We start from the raw sequence: 21,259 nt of genomic DNA, 5'->3' as shown, positions 1-21,259 counted from the left end.
ACCTTGTCTCCCTGTATTCTGTACCCTCTCTGCTCCAGAGCAGTGCTGTGCGAAGCACTTTGCAACCCATTCTCCATTTCTGAGAGAAAGAAATAGATAGAATTAGACCAAAACAAATTCCTCCACTATACAGAATGTATAAAGTTTATGATGCTTTGTGGAGTCTCAGGGTGTTATTGTTTAACCACTTCCTACCCATTTTAAAAGTAGATGATAGTTACACCAAACATAGAATATGCATGCATTATCCTAGTTTGTTTATCAAAATAAACGTTTTTTTTGTGTGTCACAGAATGATTATGTGATTTTTCTCTTTTGATCTATTAATAAATTTTCTACTATCAAATTAACCTTGCATTTCTGAAATTAGTTTACGAGGTCATTCTCTAGCATTTAAAAATATTTAAAGTAATTAAGTGTATCTTTTGTTTAGGAGTTTTGAGTCAGTTCTTTTAAGGGTGATTGTTCTGAAGTTTGTGCTTTCTTTGTTAGATGGATGCTGACTTCATATAAAGAATAGAGAGAGTTTCTTTCTTTATCTATGTTCTGGACCAGTTTATATAGCATAGAAACAATTTGTTCCTGGAAAGTTTGAAATAATTCATCTGTAAAACCATCTGGGTCCTGCACATTTCTGAGGAGTAGTTCTGTGACAACTTTATTTTTTCCATGAAAATTGATTTATTTAGGTTTTCTACCTCTTCAAGGGCCAATTTTGGTAATTTATATTTTCTTAGACTACTGTTCATTTCCTTAAGATTTTATTAATATAGAGTTGTGCAAAGTATTTTCTTGGAGTTCTTTTAATAGTCTCTTGGTTCCCTTTTCCTTTCTAACTTTGTGTATAGGGCATTTCTGACAGCATAATTGGTTCTTGTACAATAGTTAGAAGTCAAGTCATGCTTAGGCAAGTTCTTTTTATCCTATTTATGCAATCTTACAAATTAGAGTTCTGGTTCTGTTCATAATATAAAAATACCAATGTTAATCATAGAAGCAAATGCAAGGAAAATACAAAATATACTTGTTAACTAAAACAAATATTTATAAATACATAAATATTTAGAATAAAATATAAATTTCAAATATTGCAAATACTACATTTGAAGGATTTTTCTCTGTGGAATTACACTAGGTAAGCTTTTTCAAAATGAATTTAGAAGGTTTGGATTGAGGGTTTTTTTTTTAACTTTTTTTCTTTTGCTTAAAAGATACCTTGAGGCACACAGAGGTACTCATTGTTAATCCAGTGAAGATCTGCCTTGAGAATTTTCATCGTGCAAAGTTATTGAATGGTAAATTCTGGAGGATGAGTTTATTTTCATAATTCTATATGGCTGATCACAGGATGATGAAGTAGAAGTGAATCTAGAGACAGAGGCAGGGAGCAGAGAACCTATGTCATGCATATCATATACCATATATAGAATTTGGGGCCAGGTCTTGTAGATAGTGGGAGGCTATTGAAGAGTTTTACCATTTGTGTATTAGGTTGGTGCAAAAGGAATTGTGGTTTTGCAATTACTTTTGCACCAACCCATTTTGCATTTTATAAATACAACTCTGACAGCAATGTGAGGCACAGATTAGAAAGGAGAAAGCATGAAGGCAGTGATACCAGTCATAACAGAAGGGAAATAAGTTAGAGGTCAGAAGAGTCATATCCAAATAATATTTAAAAGGCATAAGGGCGAGACTTAGAGACCAATTGCATGTGAGTAGTAAGGGGAGAAGAAACGTTTAGATTGGTTTACAGATCACCCATGGCCTGAATAATTGAATGAATTATGGTACTAATTCAATTACTTAAGGTAATTCAGAGAGGCCACTCCATTTTAGGATTATTTTCTATTTTTTTTTTTTTTTAAATCTAAAACTGCCACTCCCTCTCCCTAGTGGGTTTCAACTGGAGTACAAAGTGATGCCTAGTGCCTGCATGTGCATTCTCAGCTCAGAGGCCACCCTAGTGGCCTCTTATGCCTTCCCAGCCATCTTCTCTGTATACTAAGCTTGTCAGATGGTTACCAGCATAGCAGTGCCAGATGACTTGCTTTTCCATTTCTTTCGGTACTCTGTAGACTCCCAGTGAATGTTGACAATATTAGTGAATGCAATCTTTGGTTCTTTTGGGCAGTTTAAAGAAGTAAAAATATTGTGTATGTGCTTCTTAGAAAATCACTTTCTGTTTAGAATTTCTTCACATACCAATCTGTATTCAAAAACTATTTTCACAGTATTGATGAAAGCAGGTGAAATTTTGGATAGAACACTTTGAGGTAAAAGATGCTTTACTGTTTTTTTCGTAATCCCTCCATAATCATCACCAATCCCAAAATACTTCTAGCCTTTCTCTCCATTTGTCTTAGTCTGTTTTTTGCTGCTACTACAGTAGAATACCTAAGACTGGGTAATATATAAGGAAGAGAAATTTATTGGCTCACAGCTCTGGAGGCTGAGAAGTCCAATATCAAGGTGCTAGCATCTGGTGAGGGCCTTCTTGCTATGTCATCTTACGATGGAAGGAAGAAGGGACAAGAGAGGGCTGAAGTCATCCTGTGATAATGGTACCAATTCCATCCATAAGGGTCGAGTCCTCATGGTCTAATCACCTCTTAAGAGTCTCACCTCCTAATACTAATTACAATAGCAATTATATTTCAACATGAGTTTTTGGAGGGGACAAAATTCAAACCATAGCACCTCTGCATGCTTTTGTTCATGCATCTGCCTTTGTTGGGAAATCCTAGAAATTGTACTTATATATTTTTTAGCTCAGTTCAATATGCCATCTCCTTCAAGGAGGTTGTCCTAGTGGCAATCTTATTTTATGCTGCCATAGAATTTTATTCATGATACTTTTAAACCCTCTTCTTGTGGGTTACTTATACACCTGGATTATGTCCTTGGCTTGATAGTGAGGTCCTTGTTAGTCTTTATTTCTCCCTCAACATTTAGCATAGTGCCTTTCACATAATAAATCATCAATACAAATTTGTTGAGTTAAATTTGAGTTAAATATCTAGATGAAAAGGAATGATAAAATATTATAATAAGGTTATAATATTATAATAAGGTTTATATGTTATAAATTATGATAATCTTTAGGTAATTTAAACCAATGAGAGGCCTTGACTTGAGACTAGGGATGTGTGTTTGTGTATTTGTGTGTGTGTACACATGTATATTTCATATGATATAAATTGATATCTCATTTCCTTCAGCACTTCTATGACTTATTGTGCCCACTGTTTGAACTTAATTTGTGTATAAATCTGAAAAGGGTCTACAGGTCCTATCTGGGAAAACCAAGGAATTTGAATGATGGCAAGTTATGACACACATCTGGTGTTTAATCTGGATAGTAAGTGGAAGTTTATACTAATTATTCAGGTCTGATTACAAATTAATAAACCCTTATAGCAGCTGAATATAAAAATTCAAAACATCAAACGTGATAGCAAATATTATAAGAAAGAGTAAGACAGAAATTTCAATACTTTAGCTCCTACTTTAATTTTAAAAATGTATTAGCATTTTGCCATCTCAAAATATTTGCTAGATACATGGAATAGTGTCTATTTTGGAAGTGAGATAAATCATGTAAAATAATTATTTAGAACAAGTACACATTGAATTATATCTTACTAACAATATAATATACATCTTCCATTCAAAGATATTAATATCAATTTTTTGATATTTGAGATTTTTTTTCAGCTACAGCATTCCAATTAACAGAACCATCTCTTTCTATAAACAGGGATCTGTGCTAACTTTACACTAATTCCTAAGATGAATAATTGATATATTGGATGCAATGCTTTTTAATAGCTGAATCTTGTTTGTTGCTTGAAGTAAGAAGTTCCAAGTCGTGAGTTAATCAAGAAAACTATACATTGGTCTTCATTAACATATCAAGAATCAGCCCACCAATAACAGAATCACTGAACATGTACATTTAATGTGAAAAATTGAATTACACTTAACTAAGCCTGAAAATATCAGTGTCTTAATAATCTCTTGTGTTGATATAGACTAGAACTTTTACTGTGGAGAGAGCATAGTTCTTTTGCATATTTTCTTTGATTAACCACATTTAAGAGCACATACTGTTATCCACACTTGACAAAATACCAAAAAGGTGAAGTAATTCAGCCAAGGTCACACTGCCAGAGAGAGACCTAAATCAGCTCTGGACATCTTGGCTGCAATTAGCACTCTCCTGAATCCAGAAATAAGTAGGAAAAATATGTGTTTATGCTTGGACAGTTCCAAGTTATTGTAAGGTCCCAGATGATGCTGTCACCAACCTCTGCTTCCCTCCTAATGCTAATAAGGGTGAAAAGTGATGGAGGAGACACCTGAGAAGAGTTTTCCTGGAAAAGGATATAGATGAGAATCTGAGACACAGCTATGTGTCCAACTATTATGAGCTGTCGCTTGGCAACAAACATTCTAGAGTATGGTTTAAGTTTGCTGTAACATGGTCATTCATGAGTGTGAAATGAGTCACAAAGCACCCAAGGGCAATACATGTCCCTGTGAATATGCTGGAGAACAGTTGCCAAGGATGTGTTCTGGGGAGCCTCTGGTGCTGGTTAATGATAAAACAAGAGGTAGGAGAAGTTTGAAGGTAAGGTGAAGTTGGTAGAGGTGTCCTAGGCTCTTGGTATAATCCTTCCACAGATTTAATTTTGGTGCCTGGTTGATACTTGTATCTATGTAGAGGGTGCCAAATAATGGGGAAAAGAAAAGGAAAGGAAAGAAAAGAGAAAAGAAAAAAAGAAGACGGACTAGAAGTTATGGTTGGTATTAAATCTGGATTAGAAAATAAAAGGCACATCTACTTACATTTCTCTTTCCTATGACACTGAAAGTGAAACCTATTTGTCACCAAGGACTAGATGCTCTTTAGAAATCCATCTTAGTTGTATAATTATTTTATTGTACTTAAGTATGGAGATTTTGAAAATTATAGAACAATAAAAATTTATTCCTCAAATGCCTTATTCTAATTAATTACCCTCTGTGAATGCACAGAAGCATGGTTTTTTTTTTTAAACAGATAACTTATGGCAAGTAAGGTATTACAAGGTCTTATTGACAGCAACAGGTAAAAGAGCAAGATGTCCTCTATTTAAATATAAAAACAGCAAAGCTCAAAGAGAATGTGAACTTACTGATTCAACGTGTTTTCAGAAGGTGAAGGTCCTGAAGAAAACAAGGCTGAGAAAACTTTGCTCATAAATCAGCAATTACTGGTAGTTAGTCAATATCACAGGTTTGATAAAGTGCCAGAGCCCACTAATAATATGAGAACATTAAGTCTTTGGTCACAAAGTCACAGCAAGCCCTTGCTCAGATTTACTTTGGAGCTGTCTGGACTTGGAGCTGTTGCTATGAATAATAAATCTGATGTTTTTCTTATGCCCTCATTTCTGTAGCATTGTGCTGCACTCACACTTGGTGAAAACAAAGGCAGGCTGAAATGCAACAGCAGCTGGAGACGTGATGTTACTAGTTTAGAATTTTTACATACAGAAAGTTAAACTGATCAAGCTCATGTATTCTTGGTACATGCCAACATTCTGTCTCCCAAATTCTGCTGATATTGGTTACTGTGCTGCTCAATTAATTGCAAGATGGGCCAGGCATATAGTCTTCTGAAATGAAAGGGATGCCCACTTGTGCCATCACCTCCTAGGTTTTTATGTTGCACCTGCCTTTACAGTAAAATGAAAATGGAATAGTTCTCCCCATTCCCAAGGAAATCCAAAAACTGTCTAAAGGAGTCAACTGTTTAACAAAATTCTATCCATTTGCTTTGCTCGTGTCTTCAGCTAAAGTTAAGGCATTGCTTTGTAATTTTAGTACCTGTTCATGATCGGCTTTCATAGTTCAGATAAAACATTCTGCAAGTGAAATGGCCTACGCTTCCTACACAGGGTGTAGTTCTGGGTTCGGAAACATCTATATCACCTGGGAGCTTGTTATTAATTCAGAACTTGGGCCCTGCCCAGAATCAGAATCTGCATTTTTAACATGATCTCTAGAAGATTCATAAGCATTGCCCTATAGGACTTTTACTGCAAATGGTATTTATCACAGGCATTTTATGTAAAAGAATGCCTGCTTAGATATGTATCTACAGCAGTTGGAGGCACAAATTGGAATAGAATATAATACCAAACAAATTCTGTGTAACATCTAACTTTTATTTTAAGTAAACATAAATTCTTATTAGTGAGTGAATAAAATACTAAATCTGTTATTACCAAAAAATGACCTCTCCTACTATCAAAATACTACCCTCATTCGACCATTTTGAAAGCACCTCAAAACTCTACTCTTCTGAGTTTGAAATACTTGTGTTAGTCCCCTAAAGAGTTTTTTTTTTTTTAAGTGATTGCATTAGGATTCCCTTCTAGCTGCACTAATGGCTATGGAGGAATATTCGTTATTAGGGAAATAAAACATACAAATATGAAATTAGCTCAAGACCTCTCATCCTATAAAGTGGTCCAACACTATATGAATAGCAATGTACTTAGTAAATAGCAAATAAAGTGCTCAGTTCCATAATGGATCCATTACAACTGACCATCATTAAATCTTGTCTGGTCCATCTCCAAGTTGTTTATACTGCCCTGGCAGCCACAGGCATTCCCAAAGGGCAAGAGGCCAGAAGCCAGGTGAAAGGAAAAAGGCTACCTGCAGCCCCTCCTGGATTATCATTTTCTTCTACTCCTAGTGGCTTGCTTTGTGAGTCATCTGTTTTGGAGGAAAACACCCCTACTCTAAAGTGATTCAATCTCTCACCATTAAAAGATGAATGATAAGCAAGAAAAAAGTAGTAAGAGAATGATGTATTATAAGGAGCTTTATCCTTGGTCACATTTTTTATCAGCACATTAAAGAGGCAAAGGCAGTTGCTCCTCAAAATTCTAGAGTTCTTATACCAATTTATAACCAGAAGAAAAAAAGGGAAAGCCTATTTTAAAAATAATTTTCCTTATTTCTTTTTAAATGACTCTGAAACAGAGGAATTTTTCCCAACAAGGCACTGAAGAATCTGACCAGGAAACCCCATAACAGTTACAGTATCACAAAGGATGATATTTAAAGATGCACTTTTAGGGAGCTTCTTGTCAGATTACCTTTGTCCTTTCACAAACTATTCAGGAGGGATACGGGGCTGCCAGATGAAGGAAATGCATTATTGATGGGTACTGGGTTTGGGGAAAACGTTATAATAAAGGCTCATTATTTATTATAATTTTTTTTTTTTTTTAGAGAAAAAGAAGGGGAAAAAAAGAAAAAGAGGGAAAAAGGAATATTACTTCATTCCTAAAATGGGTTTCAATAATGGCCGATCAATATTTTGAGTGTTTAAAGTGGTTAATGCATATTTTATGTGTTTAAAATGGAGACCTCTATTGTGTTTATTTGTTCTGGCTCTGAGTTCAAATCCTGGATATCGTTATCAATTTGTTGTCTCGTTGAATCTAAATCTCACTATGTGTCTTATGTATCTGGGTGTTAAGATCTCTTATTGTTACATTAATCCTTTTACCCTTGTATCCTTATAGCTTTGAAATCTATTTTGTCAAATGTGAAAATTGCAACTCCTGCTTTTTATTTATTTATTTTTGCTCTCCATTAGGTTGGTACGTTTTTTTTTTTTTTTCCAACCCTTTATTTTGAGTCTATGTATATCTTTGGATATACCGTTGGATTTTGTCTGTATCTTTTGATTGGGAGATTTGGTTGATTTAACTTTAGGGTTGCTGCCATTTGATATTAACTGGCTATTTTGTCCTTTTGTTGATAAAAATTCTTCTTTATGTTAATGCTCTTTACTTTTTGGTGTATTTTTAGAAAGGATCATACTGGTTGTTCCTTTCTGTGTATAATGCTTCTTTTAGAAGTTCTTGTAAAGCAGGCCTGGTGGTAATAAAATCTCTGAGTACTTGCTTGTTCCTAAAAGATTTTATTTTTCCTTCAAATGTAAAGCTTAAATTGGCAGGATATGAAATTCTGGGCTGAAAGTTTTGTTCTTTAAGTATATTGAATATTGGCCCCCACTCTCTTCTAGCTTGTAGGGTTTCCGTTGAGAGATCTGCTGTAAGCCTAATAGGCTTACCTTTATGGGTAACTTGATCTTTCTCTCTGGCTGCCCTTAATATTTTCTCCTTTGTTTCGATCTTGGTGAATCTAACGATTATGTGCCTTGGGGTTGGTCTTCTTGAGGAATATCTTTGTGGTGTTCTCTGTATTGCCTGGGGTTGAATAGTGTTCTGCTTTGCTAAATTAGGAAAATTTTCCTGGATAATGTCCTGGAGAGTATTTTCCAGCTTGACTTCATTCTCTCCGTCACATTCAGGTACACCAATCAAGCGTATATTAGGTCTTTTCACATAGTCCCATATTTCTTGGAGACTTTGCTCATTCCTTTTTATCCTTTTTTCTCTATTCTTGTCTTGTCGTTTTGTTTCATTAAGTTGGTCTTCGACCTCTAATACCCTTTCTTCTGCTTGATCCATTCGGCTGTTTAAGCTTGTACATATTTCACTGAGTTCTCGTGTTGTATTTTTCAACTCCATAAGTTCATTTGTATTCCTCTCTATATTGTCTATTCTTTTCAACATTTCATCGAACCTTTTTTCCAAGTTCTTAGTTTCTTTACATTGGGTTAGAACAAGTTCCTTTAACTCCCAGAAGTTTCTTATCATCCACCTTTTAAAGCCTACTTCAGATAATGGAACACAGTCCTTTTCCGTCAGGGCTTGTTCTGTTACTGATGAGTCCTTTTCCATCAGGGCTTGTTCGGTTGCTGATGAGTCCTTTTCCATCAGGGCTTGTTCCGTTGCTGATGGGTTCTGATTTTGAGTATACTCGGCCTTCTTAGGCTGTTTTTTTCCCTTCATTATAGATGAACTGCCTTTCTAATTAGTTTTCTGAGTCAACGTCCGACTTACTGATTCCCAGTGCTGGGATCCAAGCCACCCACTGTGGCAGCCTAAATAGCAGCAGTAAGACTGATGGTGCTCTTCTGCCCGGGAATCTCTGGTCTGGCTTCCCTCTCGAGTCCGCAACAAGCGGCTCTGACTTCCCCGAGCTCCAAACTCTGGTCAGTAGGGGAAGCAGTCCCGTTGGCTCTGCGTGAAGAGCTGCTGCGCTGAGACGCCGGCAAAACCGCTGCGGCGGCCACAAGAGTCACGCTGGCGACCCGTGGGGCTCCTCCACTGGGAATCGGCTAATCGGTGAGTGACGAAAATTCGTCTAAAGATGTGGCGTCGTCTCGTTCTCTGAGCTTTCACTGGGAGCTACAATCCTGAGCTGTTAGTGGTCGGCCATCTTGAATCGTCTCTATTTATTATAATTATTTAATTTTGAAATGCCCAAATTATTCTTGAATCATTTGTGCTATAGCTGGTCTAGAGTTAGAGCCTGAACAACACCATTTTATACAAGACAAAGCTGTTTTTCAGAAATAAGTTGTAACGGCTGCCCCATTCTCCTCACAATAACTGCTGGCCTTGGCTTCTGTTAATAAAACTGCTAGCTTGCTCTGCAAAATGCCCGGTATGTAAAGTTGCTTACCTTTTCTTATCAGTAACTGCCCGAATTGCTGGCCTTTGCTTACCGGTAATGACCAGAATAAGCAGCCCAAGCTAATTCCATCCTGGCCCTTGTGACTTGTAATAAGTAACTAAGATCCGTGGATTCCACCACTGCCCAGACGATGTATAAACTAATGCTTATCTTGACCTCCGTAAACCACTTAGGTAACAATCGAAGTGACAACAAGCCCCCTAGCCCTTGGAATGTCCTGAGACCGGCACCCTCCTCTCTGCCCAGGAGGTGATTTACGGAATCCCCTGGCCCTCAGAATGTCTAAATCCCTTCACCCCCACCCCACACCCTCACCCTGGAGGTGGTTTATGGGTATAAAAGGGTCTTGTCACCCTCCTTTCGGGGCCACGGGTTGGAGAGACGTGAGTCCTCCGTGGTCGCCGGCAATAAAGACCCTGCAATTTGGCATACTTTTGTGTTGGTGTTAATTTTATACTCGATCCAAATACTTCACATTTGTATTTACTATATAAATTATATTACTTATATTAAGTATAAGGGGCAATAAAAATATGGCTCAATAACAAAAACAGGATATACTTTTGTATGTTTCAAAGGAGATGGGTAATCCAGGAAAGCATTATCTTCTTTTTTTTTTTTAAATTCATAGGTTGTGTTTATATGGGGAAGGAACATTAACAGTTGTGCAAGGGCATGTGTAAATGCGTGAACACAGAGTTTATCTGGCTAATCTAGTCCCCTCAAATCTTCCACGGAGGACAAAATGATTGCAACAAGTTGAAGACCTTGAATTATATGGAACATTCATATTGAAAGTCTCAGATAATCACTTGTCACTTTTGAGTTACCTATAAGGACAGAAAAAGTCTTTTTTTTCTATAGATCACCATGTCACTGTATGAATAGACCACAGGGACCTGCCTAATACAGATACATGGGAGCTCTTTCGGAAGGAGGAAAGTAGGAAGGAAAGGAATTCTGGCCTCAGTTGAGCTTACCAAAGGCCCTAGCCATGAGCTTCATTTTCCTAGCTGTTGGTAGGTGTAAAGTTACCTCAGGAAGAGGGCTCCTTGGTCCTTTGTCTCCAGGTAGTATTTCCCCTGCATTATTCCTGACCATTGACAATCTTGATTAATGCTAAGTTTTTAAGTATATAACCCACCTACAGAAAAAGGGGGACAAGTCAAATCAAAACAGCACAAATAGAACAAGTTAGAGAGGCTTTTATTTTTAAAATATATTTCAAGATATTGCTTGTAGGCCTCTGTAATTTCAGTTTTAAGTTTTATCATATTGTTTTAAATGATCTTGTAATTGGTATTCACTTATTCAGGATATTAGAAATTGTTCACTGGAAGCTGCAAGTTAAGAGACCTACATTCAAGTCTTTGCTTTGGATGCAACTTGTCACAAATCTTTGGGTAAGTCATCCAGTCTTTCTAGGCTTTTCTTTCTTCTGGTGACAGTTAAAAGGGTTAGACTACAATGAACTTGAAGGTTCTATTCTGACATTTTGTGTTGGAAAGGCTCAATTACTGATCTTTCACATGATTTAATAAATATTAATAAAATTCACACATTTGCATGCTACCTTATAGCTCACAAAGTACTTTCATATATGTGATCTCTTTTAAATCTCTCCAGTACCTTGTGAGTTAGAAACATTTCATAAAAGTGAGAAAACTCAGAAGTTGCAACTTACCTAGGATCACAGAACTACTAAAATGGCAGAGCTGGATAGCAGGTCTTCCTACTTCCAAGTTCATTTCTTCCTTCTATTATATTCAGCTACTTCAAGGTTATGGTAATATGGCAGCACATTTAGTTAAGTTTATTGAATTGTAAAGAAATATGCTACCATTAAAAAAACCCAAATTTCTGGATTTAAAGTCATAGAGCTAGGTTTCGTTGACAGCTCTGCCACTCTGATTTGGGGAGTTCATTTTGTCTCTCTAAACTTCAGTTTCCTCATCTATGAAAGAGCATTTGGACTCCATAGATTTGGGCTTCTTATTTAAAATTCTAGTTTTCAGGCTAGGTGTGGTGGCTCACACCTGTAATCCCATCCCTTTGGAAGGTTGAGGCAGGGAGATTACTTGAGGCCAGGAGTTTCAGACCTGCCTGGCCAACATGGTGAAACCCGTCTCTGCTGAAAATACAAAACTTAGCAAAGTGTGGTAGTGCACACCTGTAATCCCAGCTACTCGGGAGGCTGAGGCATGAGAATCGTTTGAAACCAGAAGGCAGAGGCTGCAGTGAACTGAGATCCTGCCACTGCCTCCAGCCTGGTTGACAGAGCAAGACTATCTCAAAAATAAATAAATAGGCTGGGCAGAGGGGCTCATGCCTACAATCCCAGCACTTTGGGAGGCTGAGGTGGGTGGGTCACTTGAGGTCAGGAGTTCAAGACCAGCCGGGCCACATGGTGAAACCCTGTCTCTACGAAAAATACAAAAAATTAGTTGGGCGTGATGGTGCATGCCTGTAATCCCAGTTACTTGGGAGGCTGAGACAGGAGAATTGCTTGAACCTGAGGGGCAGAGGTTGCAGTAAGCCAAGATCATGCCATTGCACTCCAGCCTGGGCAACAGAGCAAGCTTTTATCTCAAAATAAATAAATAAATAAAATAAAATTCTAGTTTCTTTCTTAATAACTGTGACTGTTTCTAGATTAATATTGTGGTAGGTTAATATTAAGTGAAGCCTTTTTATGGAATATAAGAGGTTAAAGAAAAGTAGACTCCAAAATTACTCCTACTGGCTACTACTCATGGTCTTTGGCCACTGGGATATTAAAAATCTTGAACTAATATTATTGACTGAACTCTACTTTCTAACAAACTAGTTAACCTAAGATTTCACAGGAGAGTAAGTTATTTTAGCTGAGTTATGTAGAAAATGTATGGAGTTGCATTTCTCTGAGAAGTCTTCATTTGAGAGATGAACTTTCTTAGAAACCAATGATAGAAAACCAAAGGGAACTTATGGTGAAGACATTTTTGGCCCTCTGCAGAGTTCTGATTCTCTACCCTCTGACTTTGCATGCATACTTATAGTCCTGAAAGTTAACAATTGGTAGATATTTCATTTTAAGATAAAGAAAAATTACTTGAAAATAATAAAGAGTATGATGGTGAGTGTTTCAAGAGTTAGGGACAAAGAAGAGTTTTGAACCTGCTGCTTTTTTTCCCGCCTCCCCATCTGAGTAGAACATTGCAACTTTTGAAGCTCACATAGAATAGATCATAACCAGCTTGCTGAGTTGGTGACTTTATGGACAATTAAGCCTTGTTGGGACTTTCTTTATTTGTAATAGTGCTGTTACAGCGTGGGATGCTATTCATTTCCAAACAACATTCCATTTAATAACTAGGCATTAGTTCACCCATTAAATCAGGGCCATCACTAACTGATAACCATCGTCTTTTTTTTTTTTTTTTTTTTTTGCCTCACTTGGCTCTCCTGCCCAGGAAACAAAGCATGGCCCTTGATATGTGAAGGTTGGCGGAAGGATAGATTGAGCAATGATGACCAAAATTCCATCTGGTCACCGAAATAAAACATTCCCTTAGGCTTTTATCTTCTTTAAATAAGAACTTATATATTTCTAAGCAGTACTTAAAGTACCATTACAAACAAAGCTAAACAAAAAAACTAAACAAATAATAGCACCAACTTCCACATCTCTTAAACATTGAAGAGATTAAAATGTATGGAGGGAAATGCAACAGATATGCACCCAAAAGATAAGAACAAGAATGTTAATATCAGCATTGCTTATAATAATCAAAACAAAAATCAGTTCAGTGTCTATCAAGAATAGAATAAATAAATTCTTGTGTATATTTATATAATAAAAACTCAAGAAACTCTCACTACACTTGACAACATGAATAACCCTCACAAAGCTAATGTTGTGAGAAAAAAGCCAGACTCAAAAGAGTGTGTAATATATGATCCCATCTACCTAAAGGTCAAAACTTAGGAAAATTAATCTCTGGCATTAGAATTCAGGACAATGGTAACCTTTGGGCAGGAGTAAGGGGAAGAGATTTAGGAGAGACTGTGGGAGGTTTCTGAGTACTAGTGATTATCTACTTTTTTATATGAATGGTGAATACAAGGATATGAGCACTCATCTTTTGTGTTCTTTTCTGAATACATTTTATACTTAAAAACTTATTTGGAAGTTATCTAGGATTAGAAACTGCTATTAGACTGAATTTGAGCATTGAGTTGACGCTTATCAACTCAATGAAGTCTCATCAGCAACCGTAAACAGATCAGTCTTATTTACTTATTACATTAATTTATTTTTTAATCTACTTTTAATTTTATAATAGATTTTGATTTACAGAAAAGTTGCAATTAATAGATTGACTAAAAATGCAAAATACAAAATGATTGAAGGTTGCAATGACAATACAGAGTTCCCATATATCCCTAATTTAGTTTCCCCTTATTGTTAAGAGCTTATGTTACAATAGTACGTTTATTACCACTAAGAAACCTGGATTGGTATATTATTATTAAATAAATTCTACTCGTCATTTCACTAGTTTTTCTACTAATGTCCTTTTTCTCTTCCAGGATCCCATTCAAAACATCATATTAGAGTTTTTGAAAAGATAAGCAAAATCAACAAACCTTTAGCCAGACTAAGAAAAAATGAGAAATGACCCAAATAAATAAAATCAGAGATTTTAAAAAAAGAGACATCACAACTGATACCAGAGGAATATAAATATCATAAGAAACTGTTAGGAACAATGATTCGCCAAAAATTTGGTAACCCAGATGAAATAGAGAAACTTCTGGACACATACAAACTACCAATACTGAATCATGAAGCTACAGAAAATGTGAACGGATCAATAACATGTGACAAGATTGAATTAGTAATGAAAGGTCTCCTATTAAAGAAAAGCCCAGGACATATGGCTTTACTTCTACCAAACATTTAAATAACAAATTCTAATTCTTCTTAAACTCTTCCAAAAAATTGAAGAGAGGAAACACTTCCAAGGTCATTCTATGAGGCCAGAATTACCCTAATAGCAAAATCATGCAAGGACACAACAAAAAAAGAAAACTTATAGGCCAATATCCCTGATGAATATAAATGCAAAAATCTTCAACAAAAGAGATCATTAACCATGGTCAAGTAGGATTCACAGCAGAGATGCAAGAATGATTCAACATAAAGCAAATTAATAAATGCAAAACATCACTTTAATAGAATGAAGGACAAAAACCAATTCGATCATTTCAATAGATGCAGAAAAACATTTGACAAAATTCAATATTTTTCTCTGATAAAAGCTCAATGAATTAGGTATAAAAGGAATATACTTTGATACAATAAAGGCCATATATGACAAGCCCACAACAGCTAATATACTGAATAGAAAAAAGTTGAATACTTTTCTTCTGAGAACTGGAACAAGACAAGAATGCCCACTTTCTCACTTCTATTCAACATAGTACTGGCAGTCCTAGCCAGAGCTTAGGCAGTCCTAGCCAGAGCTAGAAAAGAAAAAAAAATCAGGCATCCAAATTGTAAAGAAGTTTGCAGATGACATAATCTTATGCATAGAAAACCCTAAAGACTCTACTAAAATACTGTTATAACTAATAATTTAGTAAGTTTGCAGGATATAAAATCAACATACAAAAATCAGTAGCATTCTATTTACAAAAGCAAACTATTTGAAAAAGACATCAAGAAAACAATTCCATTTACAATGGGTACAAAAAAAAAACCCTAAAATAAAATACTTAGGAATAAATTTAACCAAGAAGGTGAAAGATGAGTATACTCAAACTATAAAACCTTGATGAAAGAAATTAAAGAAGACACAAAAAATGGAAAGCTATTCTTCTGTGTTTATGGATTGGAGGAATAGTTAAAATGTCCATACCTACTCAAAGCAATCTACATATTCAATGTAACCCCTAACAATATATTATGTTCTTCACAGAAATAGAAAAAAAATTCTGAAATTGGTATGGAACCACAAAAATTTCTGGATAGACAAAACAATATTGAACAAAAGGAACAAAGCTGAAGTCATCACAATACCTCATTTCAAAATATACTACAAAGCTATACTAATTGAAACACCATGGTACCGTCATAGAAACAGACACATTAACCAATGGAATAGAATATAGAGGCTAGAAATAAACCCACACAGCTATGGTCAATTGCTTTTTTATAAAAGGTTCCAAGAACACACAGTGGAGAAAGGACAGTCTGTCAATAAGTAGTGTTGGGAAAAACTGTATGTCCATATGCAGAAAAATTAGATCCTTATTTTTCACCATATAGAAAAGTCAACTCAAAATGGATTAAAGTCTTAAATTTAAGACCCCAAACTATGAAAGCTTCTAGAGGAAAGCATAGGGAAAAGACTTCATGACATAACTCTGGGCAAGATCTTATCTTTTTGGTTAAGATCTCAAACACATAGGCAAGAAAAGTGAAAATAGATGGGATTACATCAAGCTAAAAAACTTCTGCATAGCAAAGGAAACAATAAAGTGAAGAGAAAACCCAAAGAATGGGAGAAAATACGTGCAAATTATTTATTTAACAAGGGATTAATAACCAGAATATTTTATATAAGGAGCTCAAACAACTCAATAGGAAAGCAAAAACAAAAACAATCCAATTAACAAATGAGCAAAAGATCTGAACAGGCATTTCTCAAAAGAAGACATACAAACGGCCAACAGGTATATGAAAAAATGCTCTGTATCACTTAATCATCAGTTAAATGCAAATTAAAACAATGAGATATCTCACCCCAGTGAGTATGGCTTTTTTTTTTTTTTTTTTTCAAACAAATGGGGAACAAGAGATGCTGGTGAGAATGTGGAGAAAAGGGAATCCATGTACACTGTTGATGGGAATGCGTATTACCAGAGCCACTGTGAAAAACTGTGTGAAGATTCTTCAAAAAGCTAAAAATAGAACTACTATATGATCCCGCAATTCCACTACTAGGTATAGATCCAACAAGGAAATACATATATTGAAAAGATATCTGCACTTCTATGTTTATTGCAGCACTACTTACAATAGCCAAGATTTAGAATTGACCTAAGTATCTATGCAACAGATATATGGATAAAGAAAATGTGGTACATGTACACGATGGAAAATTACTCTGCCGTAAAACTCTCCACAAAATCCTGTTACCTGCAGCAACATGGATAGAACTGGAGGTCATTATGATGAGTGAAATGAGCCAAGCACAGAAAGACAAATAATGCATGTTCTCACTCATATGTGGGAGCTCAGAAAGTGGGTCTCAGAGACTGAGAAGTATTTGGGAGGGGGCATGGGAGAGTGAGGGGAGATAAAGAAAGGTTGATTAATGGGCACAAACATAAACTTAGAAGAAATAAGAACCGGTGTTCCATAGATCAGTAGGGTGATTATGGTTAAGGTTAATCAATAGTACGTGTCAAAATAGCTAGAAGAGAATAATTTGAATGTTCCTAGCACAAAGAAAAGATAAATATTTAAGAGAATGAGTAATTCAGTTATGTGGATTTGGTTACAGAAATGAATTGAATTATCATGTGTACCATGAAAATATGTACAGCTATTATGCATGAATAAAAATAAAAAATTTTAAAAGTTGAAGAAAATAAAAATGTTTCTCTTTGTATACAAGATATACTGCATATTGTATATTGATTCTGTTCATATATAAGTAAATATCCTTACGGTTTTGCCTCATAAGGAACATTTAGACAGCAAATAATATTTTTCATCTTAGTGGATGTTTTGTAACAAGATAAATATGATGCAAACTAAAAAAGTGCCATACTGAATTTACCAAAAATAAATCAAAATGAGTGAGAGACTACCAGACCTTCTTCATCAGAGGTAATGGTCAGACGCTTCTGAACGTTGGAAATGGGTCTGTAGGCAGGATTTGTACGCAGGGCAGAAGTTTGTAAACTAGAGGAATTATACCTTTTGAGCGCATATAGTGGATATTGTACTCTTCCTCTAAGTATGCGTACCATTCGTATTACCTATACATCGCCTGATTTCACCAAGTCTGGACCGAAGAAGTCCTAGCAGGACAACTACAGAAGGCGAGTCGGTTCTTGGAGGGGATTATTCCGCAGAGGATATGCAGCCACTGCCCGCTGCGGTTATCTAGGCTCTTTACACGGCCACCAATGGAGTGGGGAAGCCAGCAGGAAGCTCCCGCCCCTGGCCCGGGAGGGGGCTGTCCCTATGGCCCAGAACACCTCCCATGGAAGGAACGCCAGGCTTTTTTCTCGGCTCCGCTCCACCTGCCACCAGGCCCCGCCCCACGTCGGCCCCGTCCCGCCTCCCCGGCCCCTTCCGCGTCTTCCTTCCGGGTCGCGCCGGGCCGGGCTTGCCGCCGCTGTGCCGCAGCCAGAGAGTTGGGGAGCCGCCCCCACGTCCAGACCTTTTCGCGCCGCCTGGTCGCGGGTGAAGCCCGCGGCGCGCGCCTCTCCCGGACCCTGCAGGGTACGGCCCTTCCTTTACTTCTCCCTCCCGTGGGTCTCTGCCTTTTTCTTTCGGGGCGGGGCCAGGGCCGAGCCAGGGCGCAAGTCTGCGCTTTGGGGAATCTGGACGCCTGGCAAAGGCCCCCGCTGCCCTCCCCTCCCTGTCCGCGCCCTCGCGCCCCGGCTTCGCGCTTGCGGGGCTTGCTGAGGCCGCTGAGAACTGCTGACGTGCCTCTGGCTGCTTCTCCGCCACACTCTGCCCGCAGACTGTGAGGCATCGTCCGGAAGTGTGCGCGGCTCTGGGTTGTTTACACCGCGGAGGACTGCGGGTCGCCCACACCCGCGCTCCGTGCTGCCTCGGCAGCCACGCGTCGGCCACATGCCCGCCTGTGCTTGTGATTCCCGTGCCTGCTGCCTTGATTTCCTTCTGACATCCGATGGTTTTTGCCTAACCAGGCCTATGTTTTCCTTCTTCAGGACTGCCACAAGGTGCCCAGCTACAACCTTGTTAATGTTTTTAGGTTTAGGGGTGCCCCTTCAGTGTGAGGATGACCGTCTACTTGGCCTCCTTGCCAACATATTTATGACGGGTGGTTTTGGATTTCCTTGGTTTCCTAGTGATTATTACTACAAAGCTTCGAGATGCATTCACAGATTGAAATACAGTATACAAATAACTGTTGTAGAAGGTGAAGATGGTATAAGCCTGTGGTCAGGTAGTTGTGTTGGCAGCATGCCCATCTGGCTTTGTGCCCCAGAGGGCTCACTACCACTAGGTGCAGGATCTTTGATTGCTTTGGTCTGTTTGCAGACAAGTTGCCTTTTCTGCTTCTTGCGTGCACCCCGTGGTTTCTTAAGTTCAGGTATAGGTATACATTTTTTTTCTTTCAGGCTCACTTCCTGCCTCCATTATCCTGTACTGCATATTGTACCTGTTGGTTGAGTAGAGATTTATCCAGAGCCATGAACGCTCTGATAATCCTTAATCAGATTAAGTACTTGGGGGAAATGTGGATCATGTTGTAGTAGGCACTCTAAAAGTTCCTTCAATTGGATTCTTCTTTCTACACTTCTGTTCTGAGTACTAACTTTTTTTAACTTCTGTCCCAAATGTTGGCTTTTCTGAACTCTGTATTTTCAAACTCCTCCCTTCTCTTACTGACTTGAAAATCAGAGAAATCAGCTCATTGTAACATGGATAATTTCTTTACTCACACTGTGATAAAATAATGCAATAATAGTACTCTGTGCAATGGTACATATGGTCAGTTAACAAAAACTGCCCCTTTCTTTACTGTACTAGTCTCATCTTAATTTTGCTGTGGTTAACATTCTCTATCTTAACTTCGCTGATCTAACTTCAGTGTCCTTTTAAAAAGGCCTTTATCCGCATGAATTGTATATCCACCTCCTTTTTCTTGTAGTATTGTTAATTATCTTATTTATATTTTAGTGTGAGATAGGAAGGCTTCAACTTTATATTTTGTTAGTGACTCCATCGTCATTTGTTGAATTCTATTTTTTGCTACTGATCAGTACTATAAATACCGTAGGTCCTAAATTCCCGTCTATTCTTGGGACTTTCTGAACCGTTGTGCAGTGTTCTTTGGCTTCCTATGGTGATCCTGGCTTCTGTGATGCTCTTATTGCTCTAGGTTTGTAATGTGTTTTAATGCCTAGGGATTTGAACGATGCCTGGCATATTGTAGATATCACTAAATATTTTTGAAATGAACGCATTTAGTGGAGGCAAGTTGATTCCCTTTCTTTACCTCTTGCCTCCCTCCCCCATTTAAAAGTTTCTTGCCAGTTATTGAGATTCATTTATTTTAGCTTTCTTTTTCCATGGTCAGTTGAATCATGAACTGTTAATAAATAAATCCCTTGTGTTGCTCACTCAGAATTTGACACTAGAGTTGCTTCTTGCAGTTACATAGAGAAGCAGCCTGATTAAATATCTGCATGCCTTTTGACTTTGCACTGTATCATATAACTGTAGTGTGTCTCCTAGTCAGCTATGATTTAGGATGTTCTGTACCTGGTTTCTAAAAGAAAAATGGTTATCTAAGAGATAAATGGCTGTAGAAGTGTTCCGTTCGGACATCCAAATATCCATTTGTATTTTACCATCCCAACTGGATATCCTAAATATACATTTTAAGATGTTGTTGTAATGGACACCTAAAAACCTTATTAGATCATGAAATAAATGTAGGCATTCTTTAAAAAAGATCAAGCAATACAGAAATACTCAAAGGAGGAAGTGAAAGTGCTGTGTGCCCACCTACCCAGTAACCTTGTTCCATAAAGATTACCACTGCTTGCAGATTTTAAAAATAAATGTGTAAGTCTACCTTTGTTTCATAGATGGCAGTGTACATGTATAATTTTCTATAGCCTCCACTTAATAATAATTGATTAACATCCTTCTGTGGCAGTGCATATAATAGTATCTTGTCTTTTTTGTAAGTCTTTTTGTTATTTCATTGTAGGAATAACCCAAAAGTTATTTAGCCAATCCCCTGTTGGCATTTAGGTTATTCCAAATTTATTACAAACAGAACTGCAGGTCGTTTTTGTGTTTATATTCTGTATACTGTCATATTTGCATGTTGGTTTATTTTCTTAGATATGAAATTGCTATGCCAGAGGTACACCTAAGTGTTAAATTGAGAGATTCTGCAAAAGTGCTCCTCAAAAGTTGTTGGTAAGAGTAAATTTATACAATTTGTTAAAATGCTGCTTTTACTGTATCACGTTGCCAAAAATTGTCAAGGGTCTGAGATCATACCTTACTTGCAAGCTAACAGTTTCATGGAAACTGGCAGAAAATGTGATACTCCTGATTCAGAGTCAAAGCACCACAGTAACGATAGCCAGATGATCATCTTGTGCTGATTTGCTGGAACCCTGATTTCCACTGGTTGATGTAACAAGAGCCCAGTGACACTAGCATGTGAAGTAGGTTGTGTTACAGGAGAGGAATCCTTAGTTTAGGAAACTTGAATCTTTGATAGTGGCCTGCAAATAAACCTGTCTGATTTTTGCCAGAGAGGGAGACATTATCTTTATTGTCCTGAAAGATGAACAAACCTGCCCTCCGTACCAGGAGACATCTCTTTATCTGCTGTATAAACACCATTGAGAAGATAAAAAATAAGGC

At 37.3% G+C, this 21,259-nt stretch overlaps 2 protein-coding genes and 1 long non-coding RNA gene across 11 annotated transcripts in view; 2 read left to right on the top strand and 1 right to left on the bottom strand.

Moving 5' to 3' along the window:
* The window catches only part of LOC128931799 (uncharacterized), a 49,991-nt gene extending 35,302 nt beyond the window's left edge, over positions 1–14,689 (top strand). Inside the window, exons 3-4 of the long non-coding RNA XR_013534877.1 lie at positions 10,931–11,018; positions 14,188–14,689. This is a non-coding gene — a long non-coding RNA (uncharacterized LOC128931799). The remainder of the gene's footprint in view (positions 1–10,930; positions 11,019–14,187) is intronic.
* LOC144582346 (uncharacterized) overlaps positions 1–17,761 on the bottom strand; it is a 134,389-nt gene extending 116,628 nt beyond the window's left edge. For 2 of the 5 annotated variants that reach the window (XR_013534873.1, XR_013534874.1), the window contains exons 1-2: positions 17,638–17,761; positions 3–79 (exon numbers count right to left, since the gene is read on the bottom strand). Coding sequence is in view for 3 of the 5 variants with exons in the window: in XM_078370737.1 (XP_078226863.1) it covers positions 3–79; positions 4,311–4,454 (221 nt within the window). In the remaining 2 variants the exon portion in view is untranslated. The other 3 variants (XM_078370739.1, XM_078370737.1, XM_078370738.1) reach the window with 3 other exon arrangements.
* Positions 17,762–17,972: 211 nt separating this feature from the next.
* Positions 17,973–21,259, top strand: part of FBXL4 (F-box and leucine rich repeat protein 4) — a 67,886-nt gene continuing 64,599 nt past the window's right edge. For 3 of the 5 annotated variants that reach the window (XM_078370734.1, XM_078370735.1, XM_035296367.3), the window contains exon 1: positions 17,973–18,118. The gene's annotated coding sequence lies outside the window, so the exon portion shown is untranslated. Of the gene's footprint in view, positions 18,586–21,259 lie in introns of all 5 variants that reach the window. The other 2 variants (XM_035296369.3, XM_035296368.3) reach the window with 2 other exon arrangements.

This window comes from Callithrix jacchus, chromosome 4 (genome assembly GCF_049354715.1).
Source record: "Callithrix jacchus isolate 240 chromosome 4, calJac240_pri, whole genome shotgun sequence".
In the NCBI taxonomy this organism is placed as follows: domain Eukaryota; kingdom Metazoa; phylum Chordata; class Mammalia; order Primates; family Cebidae; genus Callithrix; species Callithrix jacchus.
Note: the sequence above shows the minus strand (reverse complement) of the source record. Positions and strands in the feature narration are given on the sequence as shown.